Raw genomic sequence first — 14,294 nt, 5'->3', positions numbered from 1 at the left:
GGTGAAACTCTTCCCATCATGTCTCCTATCATTTATCATCTTATTTTTTGGCATTTCAAAATCATTCCAGTTTTCTATTTTCACAAGAACAAGATCTATCTGTCATTGAAGTTTCTCATAAAGACATGACAAGACCGTACATGCAGAGGTCCAGGCCAGCTTCCCAGGCATCCCTCAGGTCATCCAACGATGCGACTTCGGCATCAAACTCGGCACACTTGGTCTCTGCTAGGGCGAAGGCATACATGTCCTGGTCCAAACGGGAATCAAACACCCGGTTTCCCTCGTACAGGAAGGCATGTCCACTCTTCATTGAAGCTGGAACAAAACAGGATTACATGAGAGCTAGGATCATTGATAATGTTTGCCTCTGCAAATCTGAAACAGGATTTGACATAATCTTCCACTATGTTATGTACCTGCAGTCATTGAAGCCTAATGTTATAGATGCCTTCAGTCTTTCTTTAGGTTTTACACTGTGCCTTCTATCTTGGAAACGTCTTTAGCTCTAATAGCTTCTTGCAGCCTTAAAAGGATCTATTCCTCTGTTCTTCAATTTCACAAGACCTAACGTGAATTTTAGGTCATAGTTGTTTTTTCCAAAATAGGACCAGAAAAGAGTGTATTAGAACTGGTAGAGACTTATCAGTCTTTGAAATGGTAAATTGACTAAATTACTAAAACGCTAAGTTAAAAAAACAATGATGATATCACAGGAAAGAGAAGAAAACTATCCTCACAATGTCATATACAGGATAATAGTGCACAACACAATCTTTATGCAAACCTGTCCTTGGTGCTGAACACACCATGATCTATAGAAATGTACAGGAAACTGGTGCACAATGCAGTCTGTACAAATCCCTGTCATATGTGCTGAACTCACCATCCATACAATCCTACATGACATCGGTGCACAACACAATCTGTACACATGCCTGTCCTTGGTGCTAAACTCACCATTAATACAATCCTACATGATACTAGTGCACAACATAATCTGTACACATGCCTGTCCTTGGTGCTGAACTCACCGTCCATACAATCCTACAGGATACTGCTGCATAACACAATCTGTACACATGCCTGCCCTTGGTTCTGAACACACAATCTACACAGACATACAGGACATTGCACTGCACAATCTACATGCAAACCTGTCCTTTATGCTGAACATACCATCCACACAAACATACAGGACACTACACTGAACAATCTGTACACAAACCTGTGATTGGTTATGACGCACATTAACCACACGGACATATAGGACATGGGTGCATCATACAATCAAAGTTCAAAACACATTCCTTTGCATCTCCAAAATCAAACATATGAACAAACAAACAACTCACTCTTCTGTCCATCACACTTCTCATCACTGCCGTCCCCACAGTTGTCGATCCCGTCACATTTCACGGAGGTTGGTATACACAGTCCGTTATCACAGGTATCCTGCATGATGTCACTACAGGCTGAAAGTACAGCAAAAAACAGCCAAGTACTTATTAATCCTGGCTAAAGGTTTTATCCAGATTCACAATTTTTGCTTGTAGGCCTTTAGTTGTTGCATTTTTCAGTGAGAGTCAGGTTATGTCATCTTCGAATGATTTTAAAGCTTTTTAGACAGTGTTACGAACAGTTGAATCTCTTTAGTTCAATATTTTGCATATCTCCCTCAATACCCATTTTTAAAAGCAATGAATACAGATACATAATGGATAAAGGTCTGTTGATGTTACCAGTTGCACAATTATGCAGATTTGTGAGCATGAAATTGGAGCTGTGTAGGTATTGCTTACGTCTACCAGCACCTAACTTGGGTCCCCTAACTTGCACCAGCCAAACGTATCAGTTTTAAACCAGACCATTGTTGGTGCAATCTTTTCAAATGTAAGTGAAAGTTTGCAGAAAAAAAATAATTTGATAAATATATTTTGTACAAACATTTTGTTCTAGGCAATACATCACAGTCAGTTCTGACAGACAATGATTTTTTTTACAAATAGAAAAACAGTTATATGTTCCAACAGTAACTTACAAAAGCTCTTTTCCTTTGGCTGGCACCATACATAGAACTTCTCAGAGTGTTCACGGGAACCCTCGTGAGTGATTTGAGAGTCGCCACAACTTGAACGACTGGTGTGGACTGGATGGGCCACTGTGCCATCCGCCAGCCACCCCATCCTGAAACAAGTCAAGTCAAGCTGAGTGTGTGAAGTTATGTCTCACAACTTGTTTAAAGTAGAGACTTGGTGTTCAAAACAGGACAGGGGTGTAACAGTATTAAACATTGAAACTGCTTTTTAAGCTACACTGAGATATTAAGTGAGAAGCACAACCTAAAAAGTAGAAGCTGTCACATTAAAAAGACAGTCAAACCTGCCCAAGAGGACCACTCAAGGGGCCAGTAGGATCTGGTTGATGTGAACAGGTGGTTAGTTTGGACAGGATTCATAATGTTCGTAACAGCGGGAAAAATGATCTAGGGGCCACAAAAAAGTGGTCACATTCATTTGGTATAGTGGTCCTTACACAGAGGTAGTCACTTGTACAGGTTTGACTCAGTAGTTCATTCATTTGTCATAACAAAATGCTCACATGCAAATGTCCAGGCCCTTCAGCCAGGTGTCCCTCAGGTCCTCCCAGCTGGCCACTCGCGCACCGACAGCTGAGCAGACCGATTCCGCCTGGTCAAAGGTCACGGCAGGGGAGCCGCGGGCGGGGTACAGGAAGGCAGAGCCTGGAGGGAGGGGGACGGGAGTTAGACAGCAGTGGACTGACGGATGTGTACCTCTTCCATCCATCTCCACTAGCAACTACTTGAGCCATCAAAAGCTTACCTCCACAAACTTCAGTATGAAAACTCTCAGTCAAGGTTTTTTCAAAAAGTTGCTATCATCAAATACATCTGTAGGATCATTACATGTTTACTTTCTAAAGTTTAAAACAATATTGTTCATTTTCTAAGTTGGAAAAGCACAAAAATCAGTCGTCTAAATCTAAAATCTAATGTAGTCTAAACAGCAACAGCAACATCCTGATGAAACTGGTAAGTTAGATTTGCACTTGAGTTTAAGCCATGATTGTACTGCTTGATCATTCAAAATAGAGTTTACAAACTACAATCCTCCAAACTCACCTGAAGATTCTACATCATACATGGAACCAGCATCAGCATCAGTGCAGCAAGCAGTACAGCAAGCATATTGCAAATAAGAAAATATTGCAGAAGAGCAAAGAAAAGCATAGTAAGCAAAACTGTATTTACAATGAACTCAAGGAATTTGATCAGGAAAAATTATGACATGATCTCTGAAAAATCAACATTTCCATCTATCATTTCATACAAGCTTACCAAGTGTGTCCCTAAACAATTTCTACAACACAAAGATAAACTTACTAAAAGGGAGACTTTCTATGATGCTGTTTTGCTGGCTACAACAGACACGTGTACTACACAAGCTGAATGGTACAGAAGAAAATCTTGTGGCTTGTACACTGTATATGCTATAATCAAAATATAAAGCTGTCATGTTTGATTGGAGATAATTTGGAAAGATGTGTAATAACACTTCTGCAACATTTCTATGCCTTGACAACCATTGTCTTTTCTGGGCTGAAATACTAAACTCTGTTACAGTACAATCTGAGTGTTTTGTTAGATAAAACTGAATTTTGGTCCATTCTATCTAATGAAGCTGTTGCTGATACTGTCCTTGATTCATACTGTCAGTACGTGTAGTTCTGTACATGTCATGGAGACAAAAATTAACATCCTATCATATATCTAATATTATAATCAAATGATGATGATGATGATGACCATGTACCCACCATCTGAGTCACCATTTGAATCCCGTAACCCTTTGACAGCGTCCTCTTTATGCACAGCTAAGCCCTGCAAGCCTACTGATCAGCAGGAGATGAAATAAAAGCAAACAATGCAAAACTGGCAGCAAAGGTTCAAGCTTTAGTAGGATGGGTATCAAAAGACAAAAGTAATATGCTAGTAGCAGGCTAGAGAAAAAAGGCCAAGCTTACGGAATGGATGCATGAAGTTATCATGATGATAGTTCACTGTTATCTTAGATGGTACATGAATCATCACATTCACAAGTGAAGAGGATGCCAAGGTGTGTTGCTTGTTCAAACCGTAACCTCACAGATGTTCCCCAAACCTTTGTAGATGTGATATTCCTTACCACAGTGCTGCTCATCGCTGTTGTCCCCACAGTTGTTGACTCTGTCACAGTTGGCCCAGTGTGGGACACACAGGCCATTAGAGCAGCTGAACTGGTCAACACCATTGCAATCTGAAAAGAAGAAATTATCTTCATGGTATCTTTGGGAAGTTTAAGGTTTTAAATTGCAACGGAAGACCTGCAATTACATGTGCCAGTCTCGTGCAGCATCTCTCTCATCAAGAGGGATTTTCAATATTAGTAGTCCTGAATTTTACCCCACTATTGATTTTGGCAAAGAAATGATGGAACTTTGATCTCTCTCTATATGTAAACAATTAATGTTGTCAATGATTAGTAAACAGGAGTGTTACATCGTGTGCTAATCAGATTCAGTCTTTCTAGAGCAGTTTTACATCAAACTCACCATAGTCCTTGGAAGCCCTGCACCAGACATTGTACTTCTCGGTGTACTCATGGCTCCCGTCATGGTTCACTCCAACTTCCTCACAGTTCTCTCGGGCAGTGTGGATGGGGTGGGCAACTGTTCCATCCAACAGCCAGCCATTCCTGTCAAAAACAGACAGTTTTACAAAAAGTTTTTTTTCAAATTTGAAGACCAATTATAACATTCAAAACTTTGCCATGTCACAACAAAGATAATCTTTTGTAAGGGTCAGGAAAAAAGAGATCTCTCCTAGTCCTACCTGCAGAGGTCCAGCCCAGCATTCCATGTGTCCCGGAGCTCTTCCCATGATGCAAGCTGCATCCCCGCCTGCACACACCTGGTGGCAGCCTGCAGGAAGGTGATGGTGTTCCCACCCTGCTCACTGGACAGCAGAACCACCTTACTGGCACCCACAGGAGCCTGCCGGTCGGAGGCTAAGGAAGGATACATCATTGATATACTGACAACAATATATTGCTATCACCCTCCTAGTCTCAGGCTAGAGAAGGTAATAGATGTTGAACTTGAAACATAATATTTCTACTGGTGTTAAGAAAACATTTTACAAGATCTTCTAACAGATAGATCTTCTTACTAGGTTTGCCAGCAATCTTTCCACAGCGGTCTGGCAGCTCATCGCTGAAGTCTCCACAGTTGTCCACCCCGTCACACATCGCCCACTTGGGAACACAGTTCAGGTTGTTGCAGGTGTACTGGGATACAGACTCACAGGCTGGGGGAGGAGAGAACACATTATGTAGTATTGTAAGTAAACCATGAAGTATTGTTGTGTGTCTTTACACTTTACACTTTTACATGTATACATAGGCAAGTCTTTCATGAAACTTTGTCTTTATAGTAGATTTCCTTTTAAAAGTCTGCAATTCACATTTCACAGCCAATTGGAGTCCAATGGTGGCACACACAGATCCATGCAAGAATAAAACACTCAGGAAAACAGAATCAGGTAGGTAAAATTGTTTCCCTAGTCATATGTTTTCTAAATGAGACCTACCAAAGTTGCTGCTGAGTGCCTTGCACCAGGCGTCATGCTTGTTGTTCCACATCACGTTTGCGTCATGGCTGACTCCAACCACACCACAGTCCTCACGCTCCTTGTGGATGGGTCGGGCTGTAGCGCCGTCTTGAAGCCATCCAGACCTGAAAAATGTGACTTAAAGAGTCATGAAATGTTTCAATACCTGGAGAGTGAAGGAGCTGTTTAACTGATTACATGATACTGCCTAATCTATTAGATGCTATGAGGTAAAAGGTAAACAACAGTGAGAAAACATAATCTCCAGACTAATTACAAATACTCAGTAGACTGAAATATTGAAAATATTGAAAAAGTTAACCACCTACCTGCATATATCCAGCCCCTTGGCCCATTGTTCCGTCAGGTCCTGCCACCTTGCCAGACGAGCTCCCACAGCCTCACAAGTCTTCGCTGCGCTCCAGAAGTTGACAGCAGAGTCTGCCGACATGGCAGGGTACAGGAACACTCCACCTGTGTGGTACCAAGAGGGAGGCTGGTCTATCACATTCATTGGCTCACATTCACACCAAACCACCTATCATCATTCGAAAGGCCCTCAGGCTGGGCGTTTCATACGCGTCAGAATTTCGTACACATATGAAGCCGCGTATAAAACACCCATAATCTCAGCTCTGCCACCCCGATGAGGCCAGATCGATGAAATCGTCAGAATCTAAGCCAGGATGGCGACTTGTTTTATTAAAGTCTGGCCAAAACGTATGAGAAGTTTCCAAAGAAGTTACATTACATTTTTCAATGTCTTGATAACCCTTATTTGAGCAGTTCTAATGTGTTCTTTCAACTGTTCCTGACATACCGCATTGTTGTTCGTCGCTGTTGTCTCCACAGTTGTTGACGCCGTCACACCTCGCCCAGTTGGGAACACACAGACCGTTTCCGCACGAGAACTGACCGATGGTGACACATTCTGTAGAGAGACGACAAACATTTCGACGTTCAGAAGAGTTCGTAACATTTTTACTTATCTAATACGCAGACAAGTTGCAGCGACTGACTCACTAACGTGATTCCAACCATGTATCATTCGCGACATCTAACGGTCAAAAATATTACTGCAGCAAACCGGGTTACGGAAGCCTGCAGTTATGATAAGGATTGCTAAAAGTCGCTTTTGATCCATGCTGAAAGTGATTACAGTTAAATGAGTTAAATGTAATACAATCGTTCGATAATAGAGGACGCCTTTTATCACTTTCTTGCTTGTCGCGTTTGGACACTTTTCTACGGATGTTTGACCGTTTTCCTGGCGTCTTTGGGAAAGGAAGATGAACGGAGACAGTGCGAATTATGTAGTTAAGGTTTATTTGCAAAATCATGCCCGAAGGCGAATTGCATAAGGACTAAGAGAAGTAATCTGTGTGGTACATAAAACTAGTGTCTAATCAACTACATGATACAATGAATACTATTGTCGGGCTTGGCTTCTGCTTTGAAGGCAGTGGTTAATGAACTGTCCCACGTACTGTATGGTGGTGTGATCTTGTGCTTTTAGTAGAAATATAGTCTTTTGGTGATGTTCTTGGTCCTGATATGCAAACGCAATCAAGACTTTTTAGTTTAGCGTTTGTTTATTTGGTAGATGAGAATACCCAGTAACGGTATGCAATGATCGAGCTGATACCAAAATCCAGAAACATGATTCCTTGAACAGTTGACTAAGCACTTGTGATATCCACCTGTCCCGGTTTGCGTCACGCCTTAGTGCGCACCAGAAGTGGATAATCGTAATGTCCTGCCGAACAGGTAATACTTCCCTAGCTCAGGAGTCTCTCATTATCCTGCCTGGCATTCCTCAGGACAATGGAGAGAACTTACATAAAGGCCCGAACATCTGCACCCTCTTTTGATGATACAATTAAAATCCAAATATTTTTGTGAACATTCACAATGTTGTTTCAGGCCCGAAATATTCCCATTGCACACAGGGAATGTTTGTTGATTTGTCGCCTTTCTGATTTGTTTATTTGCTTCTTGTTTTGATGAAGATAGTAGATATGCCCAACAGGAGTCAAAGGACATAAAAGGAAGATAAGCTCTTCATTGCCCCATGGTAGCTCCGGATGCTCGCCTTTGTCTAGTTATGCCCAGCAGAAAACTAACGGCAACTTTACAAAAGGCACTTTCTTACAGCTTTGGTACTATCCTACCCCTTATCAGTCAGCCATTACTCTATACAGGTCTCAACAAATACTGTCATTAAAACCTTCGCTCCAGGCTCTTCGTAATCTTAGGAATCCGCGTAAGACATTTTCACCCTAAGGTGCAATCAGAAAGGCGCCATTTTGTGATGTAGTGACTTCCACAGCTCATCCATCACTACCTTATAGGTTAGAATTAGCAATAGGAAATTCAGTGGTTCACGTCAGCTATTAAATCTTAAATGAAACAGGTCCCAGTGTCTGGTTTAACTGTTCGCAGATAGAGCGTTAGCCGTGGTCTCACCGCTTTCTGTCGTGTTTGTGTATTTATGCATGCTAAATGATTCGTGTAACGTTAACAAAGTAAACTATGATGAGTAGCGGGTTTGGCTTAATGCAGAAAGTACAATGGACAGGTTGTATCAGTAGTAACAAGGGTGAAAATGCACATGCCAAGATACAAAAAAGGAAATGATCATTTCTATGATTTAATTTCGAGGTTTTGAAACAGAATTTTGAAAAGTAACGAAGAAAGCTTTCAAAACTGCATAGATCGAAGACGTAGTTCTGACTTTCACACTGAAGAAGGAAAGGGGACTCACGAGTCTGTCTCTCCACGATGCACCAGACGTCGAACTTCTCGCTCCACTGGTGACTGCTGAGGCGGCTGACGCCCCTGTCGGTACACCCCCGCCGGGAGAAGTGTGTGGGCTGGGCCACCGTCCCGTCATTCAGCCAGCCGTTCCTGGGGACGGACAGGAACAGGTAGCAAATGTGGAGGGGGGGGGGGAGTCGTAAGAGATTCCTTTGATGGTCAAATCTTGTTGCTAGCTTTCAGATCTCATCGTTCAACCATCGTCCTCATATAACAGGTTACGGTCATTCGATTATCATCACGTTATAGCTTATTGTTACTGTCGTAATGGTCGCTGTGTCAGCTTTCGTTAAGCTCTAAGACAAAAAAATCAAGACATACCTCTACTTGCAGCTGAAAAACCTTTCCCTCAACCAACCAACCAACCAACCAACCAACCAACCAACCAACCAACCAACCAACCTACCTACCTACCTACCTACCAACCAACCAACCAACCAACCAACCAACCAAGATAAGATTGTTAAGACGATGTTCCTACCTGCACAGGTCCAGTCCTCGCTCCCAGGTCAGTTTGAGGTTGTCAAACGTGGCCGTCTTGACCAGGTTGCCGTAGTTTTGGGTACAGAAGTTGTCGGCAGTCCAGAAGTCGATCCCATACTGGCCGTCGGAGGACTCGGCAAGGAACACCTGGCCTGGGAACGAGAGTTTATAAAACGTTATAAACACGTGTACGACAAAGACACAGACTTTTCTACCAGAATGTACGACAAATAACCAAAAGTTGAGGACGAAAACTGCATTTATAAGCAGATAGAGACAAACATGAAGGACCATTTGAGCTAATAATAGTGTCATCTATCTCACTTGCCCTTCATGCTTCTAGCACGGATTCATTTCATACTGCCTCGAAAGCATTTATGTTTTGCCAGTTCACGCTGATATAGTGGCTTTGATGGTTCTGCCAGTTCACCCCAGTGACACTAAAGAAGAGTAATGAACGTCATTTGAAACATCCGGGAGCAATCACCGTATCTTATCCAGGTAGAGACTAAACATCTTTCTTGGATGTGTCACTAAACATACATTGTTTTATATATTTGTATATGTTGTTGTCTTATGCAACTGTATTTGGCTAATTGTCCAGAAATTCCCTCTCGTGACGCGTCTTTTAATTTCTTGTATGACGAATTGACTGCCATGGCGGTCGCCCTGTCTTCGGTGAGGTCGAAGGTCCACTTTGCGAAGCTTTTGGCAAGATATGGAACCACAAAATGTGCCGTGGGTTTGTTATTAATTTCATCCTTCCAAGGTGCACAGTACGTTAGCCCGGACACCAAAGAGTTAAGCAGCCTTGACAAAGGTTCCTTCAGGACTAATATCGGCCTAGGGGTATTCAAAAGGACCGAGCTAAGTTCATTAGGCAAGAAGGGCGCACTTCTGTCGGCCGGCCTTGAAGGGCTGGCACGGGGCCAAGGTCTGGCATGCAGACGGGGGGAAATATTATTAGCTGCGGTGGGAAAACAGCGCATGCCTGATTACATGTGAGTAGTAAAGATGGTCGAACTCCAGATTGATAATTAGATGGCTCGGACGGTACAGTTATCGTCTACACCATCATCAGGTCCGTCCCCATGTCTTTACCCTGACTCCAGCACAAAAAAAAGAGACAAAGGCTTCTTTGATACTGGCGAGGACGAGAGGGTTGATCCTCCTTGATATTAGGACAACAAACTGATTCAAAGTGTGTAGGTCGTACACGAGAAGCGCCCCCATGCGTGCCTTGCATGCCGAAGCACTTCACCCCAGTTAAGTCTCAAGAAAGGCCAGACAACACGCCGTTGTTGCCAGCTAATCTTGTTTGAATCGAGGCCGCGGCATGCTTTGGAGGCCGGCCACAGAATTCAAAGATTTTTTTTGCTTGAAATCGTCGCCGTTTATTCTTCCCTTTTAGCTGGACGCCCCCTGTGCCCTTTTGAAAGAGGCGCACATAAATCACTGGACGAAGAATTTCATTGACTCCACGTACGGCGTACCCCCCACGCGATTTTCATGACAAAGAAAGATTCGAGAAAGAGATACACAACAAAGCCCGTCACGCAGAACGAAGTAAAATTCCAAACAAAAAGCCCGGCCTTGGCATGCACAGAAGTTAGGGGAGTACGGTTATGGTCAGGACAATACATGCGTTACAGTTTTGTGCGCTGTTTTAGGGCGCTGGATACGGCAAAGAAACAAGCACACGCACAGTTAGTTGTACATTAAAATGTTGGTGAATATCTGAGTTAAGTCCAGCTACAGCGATTTTCCTATACTTAAGGAAACAGAAACTCTGACACTAAACTTGTTCGGGTAGTTACTATATCCCCAGTCCACTCCTTAATCACAGACGCTTAGGAAGAAACAATCAAAGACGATTTTGATGCTGTTAACTCCAATGGTGTTCTATTAAAGTTTCGTGCTTTTGTTAAGTTTCTTTATGTACATTTCATGATCATTCAGATCTGTAATCTGTCTCCATTGATTATGCGAGCTATTGTTAAAATCAATAGATTGAAAGACTTCTTGTTTTTCAGTTATGCCATTAAAAGATTGATCAGTTTTACGAGCACGCGGCTCCCTACATAGAGACAATACGGCTCGCCAGTATGTGGTTTTACAGGTCAGTTTCCAAACGCTGAAGTCTGGCTATGGTCCGGTGTGCACAGTATAATAGTGAGTAACTCTAATTATACCTTCAGAACTCGTCCATGCGAAACCTGGAAACCGCCGGGGAACAGCAGCCCAAAAAGGACAGGACGGCCGGGACGCTTTGTTAACTTCACTTTACAATAAGCTTGTAAACACAATGATATTCCTTAGATCGTGTATTGTATAATATCTAAACCCAGTGAAACAACCCATTTTATACTGCTGTTTAAACTATGTAACGTTACTTTCGTTATATTCCGTTCGGCTACAACTTGCTGATCAAAGCGCCGTGTTTCCTATGAACTGTTGAAACTAGTCTTAAACAAAGGTCCACTCTTAAGACTTAAGCCTATCGGACTGACGATATCTTAAACGAATACATAAGACGTCACTGTTGTTGCATACCTGGCGCAAAAGTCTAGCACACATCCAGGTGTGCGGCGACCCTACGTGGGCGCACAGGAAACCGCGTCTTGTTTTGTGTCGTTCTTTAGAACTTAGTAATCACGTTTGGTTCGGCGGAGAGGCAAGGAAAACATCGCGTACTCATGGCATGTGTCCCCCGTTCGAACCCTACACGGTAACAAAGGCGATCATATATTACCAAGACTAGCTATATTTTCATCTGACCGTGTCTTATTCTTAAGGACTCTGGCGTCTTAAGCGCTTAAAGAATGCCACATCTGGATTAAGGTAGAGATAATGATGGGGGGCTAGCTCACCTGGGTCGAGCCCGACTGCAGTCCCGACACAGAACAGCGCCAGCAGTCCGCTCAGCAGCGGGGTAAACATGGCTCCTGGCGGCTCCGCAGCGCTCCTTAAACCGCCTGGAACGGTCGTTAGCTACCTTACGTCGCGTCCTGGTTAACGTGTAACCAGGTCCTGAGATGAGAAACCGTGTGGAATTGTGAGAGAGACAGCGGGACAGTGGCGTCGTGGCCGCGTCCAGAACTGATCTAACCAGAATGTGGGGAGATGTCGCGCTGACTGGGACGTGCCCCGGGTCACGCCGGTATTGTTGGTGCGCGCGGGTCGTGCCGAGTCAAGTGAAAAACGCCTGCCGGGCACAAGCTGCTGTGGGACGCGGCAGGAATGGGACAGAACAACGCAGCGCCTGGGGAACGGCTTCCTTCTCGTGTTAGGATGGGATGTTAGTCATGTAGCACCGGTACAGCATCATTGTTGTGGGATTTATGCACAACCATGTAAAACCGATACTATCATGTGCCCTGCCCTAACCCAGTGTCCTTCGTGTATCCAGTATTGTAACAACGCCTCACAACAACCAGGAGCATAATAGAATGACCTGTAATTGTCCTATAAGTGTCCGTGATTGTGCATTCTTTGTATCATTTTGTTGCAGCGCTGCCCTGTTTCTAATAAGCTAAGATGACAAATCAGGTATTCTTATGGAAATTCAAACACCGAGCGCTCTAGATAAGCAAGACTAGGGGCTGTCAATGCCTCAAGTACTACGTACAATTATCTAGAATACATGTTTTAATGTTTTGAATTCATATGAAGTCTGAATTCCATGGATAATAAAGAAGACGACAATTCGAGAAAAAAAGTGGTTTTATCGGGCCAGTACGTTACTTCAATATAAAGCAACAATCTAGTATCTTAGAAAAAGGGTTAAGTTCACGAACATGTAGTTAACCATCCAGTATTCTAGTTTATAGTGTAGTCCGAGGACAGCGGGTTAAACCGTGGATCCCGACGCGCCCTGTACTGCCGTGAGCGAGGTGGTTATTTTGACAACACACGCCTGCACTTCCCACGGGTATATTACAAACGATATTGACAACCACGATTATCCCTACCTGATGTAATATGGTGTTACAGATCTAACTACTCATATTAACCTTCATTCTTTAGCTAGTAAAATTTTAAGATTCGTTGTTTGTAGTCTGTAGTTTCTATGTTGTAGTTGACCGTATGAAAGTCATATTACACGTACTTTGTGTAAACAAAGCTTTATCATCTTCATATACCCGTGGCATTGCGTCTAGTCGTCCCAAGTATCATCTCAGCTATTTGACAATGCCCCATTATTAGGAAATAATAACGTTTTCATAGACCTCTCCTCAGAGACGCTATGCGATGCTGACAGGCGGTGAGGTAAAGCGCACACGGGACCTGTTTGTGGTGGTCTGAACCAACCATGGGAAATATTACTCATGTCGGAGATATGATGTCAGCATAACTACAGCCGTGACCAATATTTCCCGCCACAAAGCTGCCGCATGCCCTATTTTCACTAGACACTGAGTAATCGCACTGCGACATGGATATGGCCTAAGGTGGAGTTGTGTAACCTTTGACTTCATAATTGGAATATCATGCAAAATCTAGTATGAATGAAAAGACATGAAACAAAGCGTAAAGAGATTCATATTTTTAAATACTTGTTGAAGCCTCTATCAATTCATAACCATGTCGCCGCCCTAGTAGGATGGTGTAACTGGTAGTCTCATCCTACACTGTTGAACAAAAGAAGCAAGTTTGCAGTAATATCAATTAGGGATTCATAAGTAGTTCTGCTGTCTTAAATGGATATTTCTGTTATGTAATTGTATACGACTTCATGTAAACCAAACAAATAGCGCCTAGAAATATATAGGGTTAGTTTGTACAATTTCATGCATTAGTGACAGCAAACGACTAGAAAATGGGCCCCATTATGGCGTTGTCCCTTCTTTCAGGTGGACTGCAATGGGGACGTAGAGCTGGTGACCTTTGCCCCTGCTCAGTGACTGGACAGTGTACCCTGTCATCCCGGGCAGAACAGGTGGTTCGGCCTATTGTTGGGCCAAGATAGAGCAATTCTCTGTTCTTATCACTGATACGATTCTAACCAAAAATGCTTATGTGAAGAACGTCTGATATTCTTTACATTTCCATAACAATTGTACATTTACTTCCAACATGTCGAGGTGCAGTATCCAGTAGAATCTTTAGAAACAATCGTTTTATAGCATCTTCCTCCTCCTGGCTGCATAGTTATAACTAGAGTTCGGGGACCTCATACCTCCATGAAATATTTATTGCTTTTTTGTGGATGGTATGTATGTTTATAGTCGGTTGTATTTGAGAGTAATGGTTATAAATGTTATGGGAAAGTAGTGGTGTATTTATTTAATGACACAGAGGATGTCCATCTGATTAGTAATTATTA

General features: G+C 42.8%; 1 protein-coding gene across 6 annotated transcripts in view; it reads right to left on the bottom strand.

Moving 5' to 3' along the window:
• Window positions 1-12,665, bottom strand: part of LOC118409300 — a 44,950-nt gene extending 32,285 nt beyond the window's left edge. Inside the window, exons 1-16 of one of the 6 annotated variants that reach the window (XM_035810217.1) lie at window positions 11,839-12,664; window positions 8,967-9,120; window positions 8,433-8,575; window positions 6,489-6,599; window positions 5,998-6,142; window positions 5,648-5,793; window positions 5,228-5,365; window positions 4,892-5,066; window positions 4,612-4,754; window positions 4,206-4,316; window positions 3,838-3,912; window positions 3,143-3,151; window positions 2,602-2,743; window positions 2,042-2,187; window positions 1,356-1,475; window positions 141-318 (exon numbers count right to left, since the gene is read on the bottom strand). In XM_035810217.1, the coding sequence (XP_035666110.1) occupies window positions 141-318; window positions 1,356-1,475; window positions 2,042-2,187; window positions 2,602-2,743; window positions 3,143-3,151; window positions 3,838-3,912; window positions 4,206-4,316; window positions 4,612-4,754; window positions 4,892-5,066; window positions 5,228-5,365; window positions 5,648-5,793; window positions 5,998-6,142; window positions 6,489-6,599; window positions 8,433-8,575; window positions 8,967-9,120; window positions 11,839-11,908 (2,006 nt within the window). In that variant the 5' untranslated portion in view covers window positions 11,909-12,664. Of the gene's footprint in view, window positions 1-140; window positions 319-1,355; window positions 1,476-2,041; window positions 2,188-2,601; window positions 2,744-3,142; window positions 3,152-3,837; window positions 3,913-4,205; window positions 4,317-4,611; window positions 4,755-4,891; window positions 5,067-5,227; window positions 5,366-5,647; window positions 5,794-5,997; window positions 6,143-6,488; window positions 6,600-8,432; window positions 8,576-8,966; window positions 9,121-11,838 lie in introns of all 6 variants that reach the window. The other 5 variants (XM_035810218.1, XM_035810219.1, XM_035810220.1 and 2 more) reach the window with 5 other exon arrangements.
• Between the last annotated feature and the right edge of the window lie 1,629 nt (window positions 12,666-14,294).

The sequence above is a fragment of the Branchiostoma floridae genome, chromosome 2 (genome assembly GCF_000003815.2).
Source record: "Branchiostoma floridae strain S238N-H82 chromosome 2, Bfl_VNyyK, whole genome shotgun sequence".
In the NCBI taxonomy this organism is placed as follows: Eukaryota; Metazoa; Chordata; class Leptocardii; order Amphioxiformes; family Branchiostomatidae; genus Branchiostoma; species Branchiostoma floridae.
This window is presented reverse-complemented; position numbering and strand designations above follow the sequence as displayed.